The 15863-nt window shown below is 41.5% G+C and overlaps 1 protein-coding gene across 12 annotated transcripts in view; it reads left to right on the top strand.

The window, feature by feature from the left end:
- The window catches only part of LOC135493286 (kelch-like protein 5), a 45114-nt gene that overhangs the window by 7970 nt on the left and 21281 nt on the right, over positions 1-15863 (top strand). The window contains exon 1 of one of the 12 annotated variants that reach the window (XM_064780491.1): positions 3698-3903. The exons of 7 other annotated variants lie outside the window; for them this stretch is intronic. In XM_064780491.1, the coding sequence (XP_064636561.1) occupies positions 3776-3903 (128 nt within the window). In that variant the 5' untranslated portion in view covers positions 3698-3775. Of the gene's footprint in view, positions 1-3697; positions 3904-10204; positions 10342-12437; positions 12454-13176; positions 14936-15863 lie in introns of those variants that run through there. 4 more of the 12 variants (XM_064780493.1, XM_064780492.1, XM_064780503.1 and 1 more) reach the window with 4 other exon arrangements.

The raw sequence follows: 15863 nt of genomic DNA, 5'->3' as shown, positions 1-15863 counted from the left end.
GTAATTTAGGAATGATACATGTTAACAAACACTAGCGCTGTGGGAAGATGTCAGTCTGTGACCAAAATGTGATTTCATGTTCAATTTCTGAGTTTGCGAGGGGCTCCACCTATGCCCAAACAGTAAAAATCAATTATCTCCCTGTGTTACCTGTTGAATAGTGTCTTGATTGACCAGGCACCTCTATTCAATATTGAAGATCTTGTTTTCCCACCCAATTTGATTTTGGTCATTTTCCGATGGAAAATTTCCACCATATTAGGCAATATATTCTTCGTTCCATCATGTGTAAAACACAATAACCTGTATGATACATACATTAGTTTACAATGTGTATCTATCGGGAATCCATTGTTGTCCCCAGCATATCCTACCCAAATAAAGTTCTGACCTGTCAAAAGTCCCTGTCTGAAAGGTGGCCGCATGAAAGAATTGAATTTCATTTTCTATAACATTTTTTAACAACAAATCTAAGGGGAGATTTTTCTGATTCAGTTGGTTTGGACTTTTGATACAAGTAGCTTGCCACACAAACTTTCTTATTCTGATTGATTTGGTTTAACCTGGCTTTTCCTTTTTGTGTGAAAGTGCAATATTGCAAACTTGTAAGCCATTGTATTGCTTCATAATACCCCTAAACTTTCTTAAGTAATATTGGATAAATAGGGATTATTTTTCTCAATAGGCAATTGGTTGAGATCATGATAGCTGGTCTTGCATGGTAGCCACACAATATAAACAATCAGCCTTACAAAGTATACTTATATCTGCTTTAAAAGCTTTCCCTAACCTCCAAATTAAGACCAGTTATGTTCAGATATTTTGAGGGGTTTCATAAACAGGGAGCATTGGTCTTTTCAGAAAATTCAGGAGATTTCATTTGTGTCATTCGGTAAGACTTGTTTTGGCGAGGTAGGTCGATTAGATTCTCAGGGCATCCCTATAAAGAGGCCTATGTCGTTTCTATCTTTAGATTGTATACTACAGTCTTGATGTTACATGTTTTGAAGCGCTTGCAAGTTTTCTTTTGCCGTAGTGTGTGGTTGTGTTTGAAGCAAGCTTCACCCATGACGAGACGGCCATGGTGAGATTCGGTAAGTTCTTCCTCAAAATCTTTTTCTGACTTCTGTGTTTGTTTGTCAAGATGTGTTGGTTTGTTGCTGTGACAATTCAAGCAGCACTCACAATCTGAAGCAGGATTTAAACTCAGAGAGGTTGGTAGCCCTGACACAGTGGGTTACCTCGGAGCGGTGGTTGCTAATCATCCAGGGTATTGGAACAAACTCTCTATATTGATCTCTGCCAAGACAATCAATAAACTCGATCAGCGCTGCTTGATACAGAACTTCTGCCCTTGTTCCTTCATTTCCTTTATTAGGAACCCAGAGAATATATATCATAGGGAATGTAATACATTACTTCGGCATGATGAAAATGTTGGTAAGTGTTGTGGGAGTTATGATGGATGAGAAGTATATTAAGGCAGACACAAGGTTGTGTTCAATGCGATTTAGAAGAGATGAGGGATTTGCAAAACCGATCAGCACACATGTTACTCTTTGGCAATCAGATGGTGTCCTCTGATGGGGTTCAGTTCAACGACCTGTGGTGAACGTCGGAGAGCAGCGATGTTGTCGATTGCATGTGGACCTGGGACTTCGGTGAAGAGCTGCACAAACTACTACCAATTGTCACTTATACATTGCAGTAGATCTCTGGTATAGAGGGCAGCTCTGGTCATGTCCAGCAATGTGCACACACAATCTACTATCTCCACTCGTAAATCCTGAAACTTTCTCTCTCTGGCATATCTTTATAGTGACCCCTCTTATCTTTCTCAGACTCCTGGATTCACTTCTGAACACGAGTGATAGGCGGCAGTAACTCATGTTATCCCACATGAAAAAGGAAACTACAATATTATTCAGAAGTGCTTGCCATACTATAAGTTTTTTCACACGTTGGTTTGTCTGGTGAAGATGTGAAACTGACTCAATCTTTACTGCAAGAGTCATAACATGAGGAAAACACCTCCAACTATTTCAACACCTGCGTTTAACATGGGTACATTGAAAAAAGCTGTCTGCGTACTTCTAACTTTTATGACATCTTTGAGAGCTAGCCTCACCCAAGCTTCCAACTGCAACATTTTGGCTTAAAGTTGACATAATGACCCTAGTCGGGTGTAAGGATCCACCGCCATTAGGATTGTGTAAGGATCTGCTAAAAGCCGTGATGGAGGACGATTGCTTGTTGCAGAACTTGAAACCTGCTTAGTTCTGCATCTAACTAGTGGGGCCATCCAGTGGTGCCGACCGCTGGTTATAAATCACAATGCCATCTTGTGAGATGATCCTGAACCAACCTCTGCTGGCAGGTTTATTGGTTCAACCTGAAAATCCTAGGCGGCACCACCAGCCACACCCTCTGTGAGGTTGACATAGTCAGAAACTGCTGATTCTTTATATATTATGAACAGCAGGAAAGATATTCAGTTGCGGATCAGTCACAGTATGATTACTGCACCTCATTGTCTGAAAAGCCATCATAAAGAACCACAATTTTATACCTTCAATACCTATTCATCACAACATGAACTTACCTTAATTCATCTCAACATGAACAGCGAGTAATCAGCCTGATATTTATAGTTCATGGTCTAAATGAATGATGTATTTGTCCAGTGGGAGTTAATGGGCCTCATTGATATACCAATAAAATTAATCAAGGTACAGGGCACATACTGTATATATCGGTTATCTGACCTTTATGGCCTGCAAAGCCAACTCTTTGTAGTGAACGTATCTTTGCCATTAGTCTGAAAAAATTGATGTATTTTAATTTGAGACATTTTGTATCTCATGAAAAACCTTGATTTTGCCAACCTTACCTAGCATATGGCCTGCAATCTAGGTATTGAAAGATAGCTGTAGAAACTAAGCCCCAAGCTGATTCACAGGTTGCTTTCATTCAATTATCGCCAACCCTTCCCAGCATGTTCACCTTTTCGAGATTGGCAAGTCTGCAAGAAATCGGTTTGCTGGATACTGAAATCGCTAGATGTACATGTTGTTTAAGAGTACATCCTTTGTGTTTCAGAAACCTTCGTAATAACTTGACTATTATCTCAAGTCAAAAGATAATTCTCAACTCATCATGAGCAGTATATCATTATTTTTATTCACAGAACATCTTTTTGTGAAACGGCATCCCAGACCCAACAGCAAATTCCTTTCTTTCTTATTTAAAAGGTCATGAAAATTACCCTCAAATTTGAAACAATAAAGACTTTGACTCAGCAGTGTTCTTTGAGTGCTTCAACCATGAAGTCAAATTTCTTGTACGATAAGGGCCTGCTTCATATAGAACCAATGATCGGGAGAGTGGCTGAGCTAGTACTCTCTAATGTTGTTCAGGAACAACCTCCGTCCAGTGAACAACCCTCTGGCATGTCTGGAGAGTTCCGCCTCAACTCTACAACCGCGTAGTTCTTTCAAACTTTACAATCAAGGTGCTCCACAGGATCCACCACTCTCCTGGAGAGTTTTATAGTCTCCAGCTCCAGGGCCATGTGTTGAACCTGCACACTCGTATACTTCAGATCTCCCTTGGGGCTGGAGAGTGTCAGTCTACAACCTCCACTTATGTACGCTAAGTGAGTGATGCATACACAGGATTGCGTAGCTCGATACTGAGACTGAACGGGTCCGATTTTCTTCTGGGACATTTAAAAAGTGGTATTATTCTTTCTGTCTGAACAAAAGGATGTACAGCAATGAATGAAATGGATGTCCCGAGAAGCCGTCCGCGTACAGTGTGCATTCCGGGATACTCAGAGTCGGACTTGCATGAAGTGAGTCGGGGATGGCCCAGGCCGGTATCAGCTATCACCGACATGACAAGGTGAGAGAAATGAAGAGTTTGTTTTGTTTTTGTCTGCTCGTCTAATAATCTGCTTGTCACGTTAACCAATGATTATAGAAGATCAAAGAGCCACTTCTTTTGAAAGTCAAAGCAATTTGTTTGTTGCTGTATATTGCTGCACATTGTGCTTTCCTGGGAGGAGGGGGGGGGGTCACTATATGAGAAGAAGACATTGTGTTTGGGAAAATATAACACCTGCAGTATGGGGTCAGAATTACATACGTGTTATTGCCTTCAAGAGGGGCCGGGTGGGGGGGGGGGGTCACTTCACATTAGCTGACTCGTGAATATAGGGCAGCCGCTGGGGGCTAAGTTGGCTCACTAAAAGGGAGACGTTGTGATGTTCCATAATTTGTGGTATACAATGAACAAAGTGTTTCTATTGTTGTTTAGAGAAGATACATTTCCAACAACTCTCATTTAGGTATACAACAACAAACCTGACATACTTGAAAAGTGATGAGTCTGCTTGAAGATATCTCTTGCTTCAGGTGCCAGAGCAAACTCCTTGGCGTGCTTTCTCACTTCCTTCATTATTTACTACCAAGATTCTTCTTACTGCTGCTGTTCTTCTATGTTCACAAAAGTGAGTGGTTTCAGCATGCCGCTACATTTGGGCACTCATTCGGCCTGGGTATACCTGCATAATAACTGCACTAAGACAAGGTTTGTTTCTAACGTACCATGCGCCAGGCAATCCCCTTTGGCATGTCACTTCTGACCAGAAGTAATGGGCCGTCCTAATTGATACGTTCCTCATTTTGCAGTATACACAGGACTTGATTTTCCCTCCTTAAGTGCCGGAGTTGATTACATAGAAGTAATATTGATTATGCCATCGAGTGTATTAAGGATTAAACTAAAAGTGACAAGAATTGATGGTGTTCATTGTTGACGATAGATTAATAGATCACTGTAGTCTGTACCCACCCTGTTCAGGCGGTTCATTAATAGAGTTGAGTGCTGATCGTCATCTTGGTCTCTTGGACATAATTAGCTCTATAGACAGTATCGGGTCGTATTTAGGTAGGAGGAAACCGGAGACCTCGGAAGGAAACTCTGCTGTCGAAAAGAGTCGCCCTCTTCATTTAGATGAGTGTACTGGGACTGAACAGGACTGATCTGTAGTCGAACCCGGGACCTCTGATGACAGGTGCTAATGTTGTTGCTGAACCACTTTGACAGCCTGGAACGTGGTGTTTTTCTGACTAGTAAATCCGCAGCAAATAGATGATTCTATGATCAACATATCAGTTTGCACTCATGTTAACATAGGTTTGGTGGTTGGTGAGTCATGGCCGGCAAGTCCTGCTGAGGCAAAGCTGTTGGTTTGGCTGTAAACACACATTTCTCTCGTACAAACATCAACTAACTCAGCCAAGCCAACTTAGCAACTCAAGGCACGAAGACAGGTATTTTTTGTGGTATTTTTAGCTCACCTCTTAGCAGAGGTGAGCTTATCCCATACCGTGGCGTCCGTCGTCCGTCGTCGTCGTCGTCGTCGTCGTCGTCGTCGTCCGTCGTCGTCCGTCGTCCGTTAGCAGGGCACGTTTCGTAACTGTTAGAGCTATTGAGTTGAAACTTGGTACACATGTACCCTTATGTAATGACACCTTGGAGACCAAGTTTCGGTCCGATTCGTTTCATGGTTTGGCCACCAGGGGGCCAAACGTTAAAAGTGAAAATATGCAATATCTCCCTTAATAGTAGTCGGGAAATTTTGAAAAAAATATGGTAGGTACTTCTAGCAAAGGTGCATCATATATCCTCCAGGTTTTTGATTTGACCTCCTTTTCAAGGTCACAGAGGTCAAATGGTGTAAATTGGCCGTTAGGATGTAACGATGGCACGTTTCTAAACTGCAATGACTATTGATACCAAATTTGGTACACATTTACCCCTTAGTCAGGTGATCTCAGGGACCGAAGTTTGGTCCAATATGATTCACCACTTGACCACCAGGGGGCAAAATCCAAAAACCTTAAAAATGTGATTATTCCTTAACTTCTTGCCCGATTGCCACCAATTTGATATCATGGGTACATCTAACCACCATACAGTATATGTCACACAGGTTTTTAATTTGACCTTCTTGTCAAGGTCACAGAGGTCAAATGGCGTAAATTCGCCGTCAGGCCGTAACTATGGCACGTTTCTTAACTGCAATGACTATTGATCACAAATTAAGTACACATGTACCCCTTGGTCAGGTGATCTCAGGTACCGAAGTTTGGTGCAATCTGATTTGCCGTTTGGCCTCCAGGGAGGGGGCCAAATCCTAAATTCTTCAAAATGCCATTATTCCTAGTAATGACTTGCCCGATTGGCACCAATTTTATATCATAGGTACATCTAATTCTAACAACCATTCAATGTGTCACCCGGGTCTTCTTTGATTTGACCTACTTTTCAAGGTCACAGAGGTCGAATGTACTGTAAATTGGCCATTTTGGGGAAATTGTAATTGCTTGGACCTACATCAAACCTAACACTACATGACACAATACCATGCTCTTTATCCATCTTTCCTCCACATGAGGTGAGCACAATGGCCCTGGCCATTTCATTTCTAAAAATACCAAGATTTGCTAAATAAATACAACGATCATGAGTTGTGATAAAAGAGCAATATAGGAAATAAATGGTAGCTTTGTCGGGTACCTGCACTTTGGGAGTTATCCTGTGCGGATTGGATTTTACCGTGAAGGTGCATTCATTCGTTGGTTAGAGAAGACTTGACCTAGCAACTTCACCAGTCAATACACGTATTGTTCAACTCAGTGAATTTGATAAAAGGTATTATTTTCAAGTGTTTTGAATTGGGTTTTAACTGTTTGTATTGAACTCGATGAAACCTCGGCCTGAAAAGACTGAAGCGGTGCTGAGAAATGCAGCACACCTGCTTCACTTTGAGTGATACTTGATACATCTATTGCATTGCTTGGCTGCCTCTTGCTCATTATTAAAGGCACAGTTTTCTTTTATCTACATTCTTCTGTGTGTTACAGTGGACCTATCCTTTGTGTACTATCGGGGGTGATCTCAAAGGTGAAAGCCGCAAAATCACAGAACAAATGGTGAATCAATGAAATCGACAACCAACATATCTCATGGCCAAGTCGTCACTTTATAACTAATGAAATATGGGTGAACAAAGTTCATTTAGCACGCTCATGTATAAAGTTGTATTGGGTTTCCTCTCATGATGTTGGAGATGCAATAGCGCTTATAAATGGTCGTCAATATTCGCTTTATTATGGTTCTTTATGGAAATTTGTTATCCAGGTTGTTAGTCATCGAATACATTAGCTGATCGTCCTGGCTTTGTTATGATGAATATCATGGAAATGTGTTCATTATTAAGGGAGGATCATGTTAAGAGTGGAGCCTCCCTAAGCGGACACCTCTGTAAGCTGAAGACACCTCTAACAGGTCAAAAGGATATTCGGATTGGTTCAGACCTGGTGGGTGAAGAGGACAATTGTATATGAACGACAGCATTTTCCAGTCAGTGCCGTGGTTGTACCTGATAGAGAGGTTCTGCTGTGCTTTGTATTCAATTTGTTGGCAGGATCATTCATGAATGTGTTATTATAGTCTCATTGGTTGATGCATCCATTTGTGCAGGGCTGTGAGACAGGCATGGTAAGGCATTACTCTGCATTGCCACAGCATAATGTTGCACATCAATAGAAAGCTATAGATTCATAACTAACTCTTATTGATTACTCACACAGCTAATTACAGCCATAACTCCTTACAGTTGATTAATTAATTATCATCCCCAGAGGTAAACTGCTTTTATTACTGAAAGTGACCTCATCCTTCGTCAGGAAACTTGGCTCAAGTTTTCAACCTGACTCTTTGATAAAAAAAACCTTTCGTCAGACATTGAAATGATTGACACGTTCCCAATATTGACCCCCCAGTAAACCACCAATCCAAACAATCGCTGCATCCAGATTTTCTTAAGCACCAAGGGGGATTTGCTTTTTTTATCGAGTTGAATGGATCCCAGTGTCATAATGACCTACTCACAAGTCTACCATTTTTCTCCGAACAAACAGAAAACAAAGCAAAGAGAGGATTTGTTTGGTTCTCTGTCCTGTCCAATCTTGTCCTGCATTAGAGATTAGACCATTTGCAATAATACGTTTTATTACCCCAGACCTGAGAGTAATTGGTGTTTCGGGTGGCCGGGCCGACTTATACACTACCAGAACAACTTTGGAGACCTTAAATGTTGGGACTTTAATAAGAATGGATATGAAAAACCATACGTTCCTGTATCACACCTGGAGGAGGCCAAATGGGCAAGTTTTTATTCTTTTTCTGTCTTTCTTTCTGCTAGGTATGTCAGTGTTTCATACCATAAGCCTGGAGAGTGAGCTTCATGAACCAGTCCCTGAGTGTGACCACAAGATTCTTCACCAATTAACAATTTGTTCTCCATTTTCATGTATAGAGGCCAACATGGCCAGTGTGAGAACTTGAAGCAACTGGTGAAAAAGCTTGTCTGCGTGTGATCTCCTACGGGTATTGTTTCTGGTCAAAGGAAACGAGGCAGGAAACTGGATCTCTGAAAGGAAACAAATGCTCTTCTGATCATCTCCCTCTTGTTGACCCCCTGTTGTCACTCAAGTTTACTCTTTAGAGAACATACCTCAAGTTCAAGCGCCCGTTGGAAGGTGGCTCTACCAGTATGTGTACTATTATTTTGTGATGGCGAGTTCTCGTTGCAGAATTTGCACTTTCATCAAGGTTGATAATTTCATTTGTAATCATGATGTCGTGAATTGTGTCATGTGTTACGCCTTTCGAAGTTTTATGGGTTGAACTTATAATTTCTTCATTTAGATTGTCAGTGTGCATCTGCTAGATCGGTTCAGAAAAGTGCAAGTTTGGGGGCTGATGCCCACACAACTACCACGCGAGGCAAGCTTGGTAACTCGATTCCAAATGGGTTTATCTAAATATGGCTGTGGCAAAAGGAAGTATCAATATGCCTGGATGCAAGCAGGGTGCCATGTTTCAACAACATGTTTATTTCTGGAACATATTTGATCCAAGAATCTGGAACTTTTTCTCGAATACCTATATTTGAACTCAGGTCATTTTCTGTGTCTTTTGAGAAAAAATGACTATTTGGAAATGGCTTCTATGATGACATGGGTATTTGGCTGCAACGCGGCATCATACTGTTACCCTGTAATGTAATATTGAACCGTGGAGAGAACTTCTGTATAGAGAGGATCTATTGGGGTGCTATTCCTAGCGATAATCAGGACTGGATTTTTTGGTGAGACTATATATAGGGTTGGGTCATTTTCTGATAGTGTTTGAGAAAAAGTTGAAGTTTCCTGTTTGCAGCCTTACTGCCCACTGCCAAGGTATTGCTAGGAAGATTTTGGAATCTGCTCTTGCAATGAAACACCTGTAAGAAAAGCGTCTATCTTTTGAAATTAAGGGAACTCCACAACATTATTCTATCACGGTGGTGTTAATATTGTGTTAGGTGCAACCTTACCCCGCCACAGTCAGAATCTGTTTGATAGCAAGCCGTCAGATAACACTCAATGACTCAGACAGATTTCCACCCTACATACCTGGGCTGTGCTTCACCCAGCTGATTTTTTATCAAACATTTTTAGTATCCATATGTTCTTATCCTGAGTTTCATTGCTCAGTGAAGTTATGTTCATGGTGTGGTCTTCAACACTCATCCAGCGTGAGTCAAGTCATTATGTTTCTCACCTAATCCTCTTGCTGCCTCGCTTATCTCCGACGTGTTTGTATTAAGTCAAGTTGCTCAGGAAACTTTTCAGACTGGCCCTTCACTCTACAGACTGGAGGATACCATAACTGAATATGAAGTGCCAAGACTCTAACGTCCAAATTCACCTACCGAGTCCATAACACTCGGGCATCAACCAATCTCGAGGAAGTTAGATCAGAAGGACTTCTTCCAATGACCAATTATCGAATGTGTGGTTGAAACCTTTGACTTTATGAATAGTTTGGAGGAACAAGTGAAGACTGTTACAAGTGAATAGTCTCAATGGAGAACTTCTTTGGAATATCTTCAAAACAAGCATTCCATTTCTGCTATAAGACCCTGAAAGACACGGTTTCAGTCAGACACAGGTGAAAGGATTTCTCCATTTGCTACCAATTTCTGACTTGTCCATCAATTGAGTATAACCGCTCAACCAATTTGAGAGCCAACACAGTTTTGCAAGTATCATTAAAAGCTCTTGATAGAAATCGTAGCCAACTGGATATTCTCTTGGCTTGAATGCAGCGTGAAGCTTCCTGGATGCATTGTCAGAGCTTGTGCAATATTCCTAGTGTGGTTCATCACTACAAACGAAACTCATTGTCTTCGTGGTCGCTGCCAAGACATCCGAAGAAAAATGGGTAAGTGATCTTCTATATTTGCTCCTACTTGTGAGCAATTGGATAACGCAGCTTCCAGTTTTACACATATTGCGGTCATTAGCCTGGTGACTCCAACTTTGGCTGGGAAGGAGGGTCCACCACAACCAAGGTCACACAAGGTGTGTAAGAATTGGGTATCTGAGCCCACAGTGGATGGTGATGCACTTTGCCCCTTGACGATCCCCTTTACATAGGAATTGATGGGCAATGCTTTCCCATTACCAAAATTGATTTGTTTACTGTGACACATGTATACACCCATGCAACATGACCAGACCCACCCTTGGTCCTTGATGAAAAATTCATGATTATTGACTGCAATAGATATCCCTGGGACCAGTCCGAGGATACAACAGTCGTGATGCCCAAATCAAAGATGTCCATGCAGAGTAAAATCAACCACCTACATATCAAATTTTGTAATTGCTTTATAATGCTTTCGGGTTAATTGCCGCACACTTGGTGTCGAATTGCTGTTTGTTGAATCAATGAAGTTTGGGGGCTTGAGGCGGAGTATTTATCTTTTCCTGATGGACTATCTGTCATCTTCGCAGGGAAACGGTTTGAGTTGGTACGTTCTGTAACCACTGACACTAGCCCTCTTACATGTAAATGTTCAACGCAGTTCTGGTTCAGTTTAGAAGCAGTTCAGTATCACATCTGTTACCAGTTGGATACATTTTTGGGACCAGGGGCAGATCTAAGAATACGAGAAAGAGGAGGTGCCTTACAACAATTTTCCAAAATTCGTGTTCAGTTCCAAAGAATTTCATATGAGGAGGGAGATGTTTATTTGTTGCCAGTTCTTTCAAGTCAACCAGTGTTGTTTTGCAGTTCCCTCATGAACGCCTTTCACCATATATCTAATGTTGTTGGCAGCGTCCGACCGCATTATCATTATTTTGGCTATGGTGCGTGGTAGATGAGTTGTAGACAGGTGGCTAGGGAACCCCGTCACAATTATTCAGTCATGAGAGGTAGCTGGTGTAGACATACTTGGAGGGTCTGTTGGGACATTCAAACCAAACTTGGCAGTTACATCGCACATGGTCTTTGTATAAAGATGGATTCGTTGTCTGGTTGAAATGACGTGGTTCTACTTGGGTTCGTACAAGTGCTTTAGGTTCTCTTCTCCTGCTTGTTGATGGTCTGGCTGGCTGGCACAGGTTGGTTGCCAAACTCTCCTAATACGTTCCACGAATAAGCACTTTTTGTTGCTGCTTCCTTGGCGTTGCCTTGCTATCATGACAATTGGAGTTGGAAAGCAGCTACCATTCCGCTTTACAGTGCTGGTGATTGCATTGCATGTAGATGTGTACTGGATTACCAACCAACATGTGTCTTTGAGATTGGATTATTTGACACCTCCATCAACTACGAGCTTGATAGTTCCTTTTTGCGGTCAGACTGCCCAGATTCAATTATTCATTCCAAGATGGCTCCTTAGGGATTTAGTAGACTCTTTCCATGAATCTGTGAGAGAGTGGTTAGTTGTGATGGAGGCATGGCAAGACTGGACCAGTCATTAGTCAACATTGTGGGTTAAAAGTGTGAACAATGGAAGTCCTGACACCGATACTCCATGACTTCCAGACAAACTATGAAGGATTACCACGACAATGTTACATACACAGGTAAGACAACTCATGATGCGCCTGGCCCTCAAATGAGCAATCACAGGCTCTTGCACCGCTGGTGACTTATGACATGCAATTATGATTGTAGGTTGCAGTGACAAAGTTGCATGTTTGCGGGGCACTTAGGGCCTCCTCACGCAGCCATTTTCCTGGTTTGCAAATTAAAGGTTCAAACTCCAATAATAACTGGCAATTTTATATCGATCGTTAGTCTTTGTAAATTCATGGAGTTGTCTGCAGTGAGTTTCTATTCAATTCCCAGGCCAGGAATATTGGATACATATCCCATTACACCCGCCTACCAGAATCATCAGATATTTCCTGCTACATTGTATGCAGCAGCGTACTTGGAAGTTTTCTTAATTATTGGTAGACATGCAGTTTACCTCTCCGTGCTGCTGCAGTAAATAGACTCAATAGCATTTGCCCTTGGGGTTTGTGCACTACTAAATGGGTGAGTGTACACCTTTCTGCAAATTTCACTTTCAACTGTCGCTTAATTTTGATGTTTTCTGTTCTGGTTGATGTTGTAAGGTGATATCCTGTGCTGATTTCTACATTCTTGTTGCTCTCTTGAGATTGATGGCTTGCAAACTGCTTCTCTCACTTCTTCACAGAAGTCACCACTGGTGGTAGTGATCTAGAGCTGTGCTTTATCTCTGCGAATAGAAAGATGAAGATGAGCAGGATGTGTATGGTTGTCCTGTGGTACTGATGAGTGTATAGTCATCTACCTTTATTTGTGGATTTACCCAAATAACCCGAATCCTGTCCCCATCCTTTGATGTGAATAGTGCTTCTAAAGCATCCCTCTTGAAAATGGTTCCAAATATATCATATCTTCATGTATTTCATGCTTCCTTGAATATCCTAAATAGACCTATGGCTGTTAATACCTCATCATTGTGTCTCCAGTCCTCTTGCCCACGGACCGCCAATGGTCTATAAAATCGCCAACCCTGTCCCCATCCACTTCCCTTCCGATGTCTGACACTTCCAATACCCTCCCCTCGAGAATGGCTTCACTTATTTCATATAACCTGATCAGATATTCAATGTATCAGATTAATAAATGAAAGCGTCTATGCCAGCACCTCATATTGCTCTGAAATCAGGTGGCGGTCGTGGAATCGCTGTGCCGAGGACCTGCACGGTAATCGAGGCGGCCAATCAATACAGAAGACGAGGATTTCATCGCGAGGATTCACAGGATGTTGTCACTGGGAAAGGCACGCTGGTGAATATTGACGCGTGAGCGTAATCCGTGTTAGGGGATAGCAGCTTAGTCGTACGATGAGTGAATGATCACAGGTTTCTTGTTGGATGTCGTAAGGCGGTGTTGAGTTCAATACTCCTGTATCAGATTCGGAATTCGAAGGAGGTTTGAATAGGAGTTCTGCAGTGGAGACATCTTACTGAGGTGGTTGTTTTGAATAACATTTCCAGTGGATGATTTTGAAGCAGTTGTGAAGAGAAGTACCATCAGGATAAAAAGGCAGTGTTAGTCGCGAGTTGCGGTTTGTGGGAACATCTTGATCTGGAAACAGTGTTTGTTAAGTTAGTCGCCTGTCAACATTACTTCATTGAAACAACTGACCGACACTCACTTTGTTTATTAGTAGGGTAATTGGTCTGCTTAATCCAGTATTTCTGATACCTACCAAAGGAAAAGTTACTAGCCAAATGCCATTATGAAAGAAGAGGGACTGTCATAAATATCACAAGGTAATATGCTAACAGCTTTGGGAGTGTGAAGCAATCTTGCCGAGCTCAAGGGAAATGCAGTCACAATAGACTAGATATCAAAGCCTTCTTTTAGATCTGAAGGACTGGTGTAGAAGTTTCCTGTCTAGCTAAGAAGGATGAAGACACCTTTGTATTCATGAGTTCTTTTGTAGATTCCTATAGATCCAACGTGCATTGAAAGTGATAGCTCTTGAAAAGGATCGTGCTAGCACACCCTCAGAGAAAGGAGAACTTGAAGATATTGGTAAAAAGAGTCTATGGCTTTGTACCGTTATTTGGTACTGGGTTCCACATTGTCTGTCTTGTTGTGCGTCTGGTCAAAGTCTCATCCCTCCCTGTCTAGCTAAGAAGGAATAAGACTTCTTTGTGCAGAGTTCTTTTCTAGATTCTACATGTTCTAGTGAGCTTGATGACCTATATAAACAAGATACATTTTATCATTAGAAGTTTCTTTATTGATGTGCAGACAATATCTATGACACAGTCCGTGCAATATTACACTTGACAGGAATATTTTATGAATATCTTGTCTCAATTGGTGCTTCATTTCAATCAATTTCCTGCTGTTTCTATCATATGAAACTGCAGCCTTGAAATGCATTGCTAGAAGAGGGCACACTGAAATGGAAAGATAGTGAAGACATTTTCAATTTCAACATTTTCAATGTGTTTTGTTCATTTGCGACTGGATCAATGATAGTTTTGTCAACACCAAAACAAGAAGAAACTCACTGTGCAGTTTAGCCAAATGAAAGACTTTGAGTTTACTGGAACCCCGTACTGGCTTGATTGTCTGACTTATTGGATCTCACTTTCTCAGATTGGCAAACCTGAACTTGTTGGCCCTGCAGGTTCTTGTAAATTTCTGCTGCTTGTTCCTCGTAGGACAACCAAATTGAATTTTGGAATTTGATGGAACATTGGAATCTCTGTTAAAAGTGGATATCGTGATTATTCGATGAAAAACGATAACTTGGACTTCGTTCAATGCAGAAGCTCAGATCTTGGTTTGAGTTGAGTTGATTTCGCCCTGTGCTCTTGTCCTGTTTTGGTGACTTCTCATACTGACCGCTGCAGAAAATAACTAAATGCATGAATCGAGGAATGGAGAGGGGATCCAGGAATGCTCTGAAGAAAAATGTCAGCAACGGCAATGGTGCCAGATGGCCAAACATGGAAAAATTGACTGCGTACGTATCAAATATTTGTGGTAGAATGTGTTCTTGTGTCTTATTGTTGTTAGTCAAGACAAATATGCTGTTAAATTGAAATCTATTCTAGAATCATATTGGCAGGTTCCAAAGAGTTCAATCTTTTCTAGAAGAGGTTGCGTTTCATGTTGCTTGAATGCACTGCATGCAGAAATGGTAAACATTCTCAATCATTCATCAGATTCTCCAAGCACGTCAGTCAACCAATCTTTTTCCCCTTCATTGATATTCTAACCACATCTTCCCAACTGGCAGCTTGGTACAGCTTCTTTCTCCATTGAACATGTTGAATATTGTCGAGGGAGTTTTGAGTGGAACAGTCCATTGCCCATTCTTGGTTGGTTAATCAACCAACCATCGATAGAGACAATGGTTCATGATCCCTTTTCATATGACCTTGTCATTAAATGAAATTAACGTTCAATCATCTAGGATTAGTCACATTTAAAAAACCTTTTGTGGCTGGTTGTGTACGTTTGTTACTATATTTGCAAAAACAAAATCACGAATTTCTCTTTTGATTGGGTATGTCTGACTAGCAGATGGCTGACCCGAAGGTTGGAGTCCAGGTAATGCCCCAACATGGACAACATCAATATGACAAAAGGTCATCTCTAGATCACCCCTGTTCCCTCAAAGAGATCAGGGCCCTCCTTTAGCAGTGGCAGTACTGGCACACACAGTTCTTTATCTATTTAGCCTTACCATCTAACCCTTTCCTCAACAAGCTAACCGACATGGACAGAGCATTAGTCTAAAGACAAACCCACTGAGGGCTTACCACAACCTGTGACATTCAGAGCTCCTTTTAGTCTGGTTACTCATGTCACTTGTTATCAGAGAGAACATGGGGAATTATCGGCTCAAAGATGAGGCCCATCATCAAAGATGCATCACGGGAGGGAAC

The sequence above is a fragment of the Lineus longissimus genome, chromosome 9 (assembly GCF_910592395.1).
Source record: "Lineus longissimus chromosome 9, tnLinLong1.2, whole genome shotgun sequence".
Lineage (NCBI taxonomy): Eukaryota > Metazoa > Nemertea > Pilidiophora > Heteronemertea > Lineidae > Lineus > Lineus longissimus.
The sequence above is the reverse complement of the archived record's forward strand: the minus strand, read 5'-3'. Positions and strand labels throughout refer to the sequence as shown.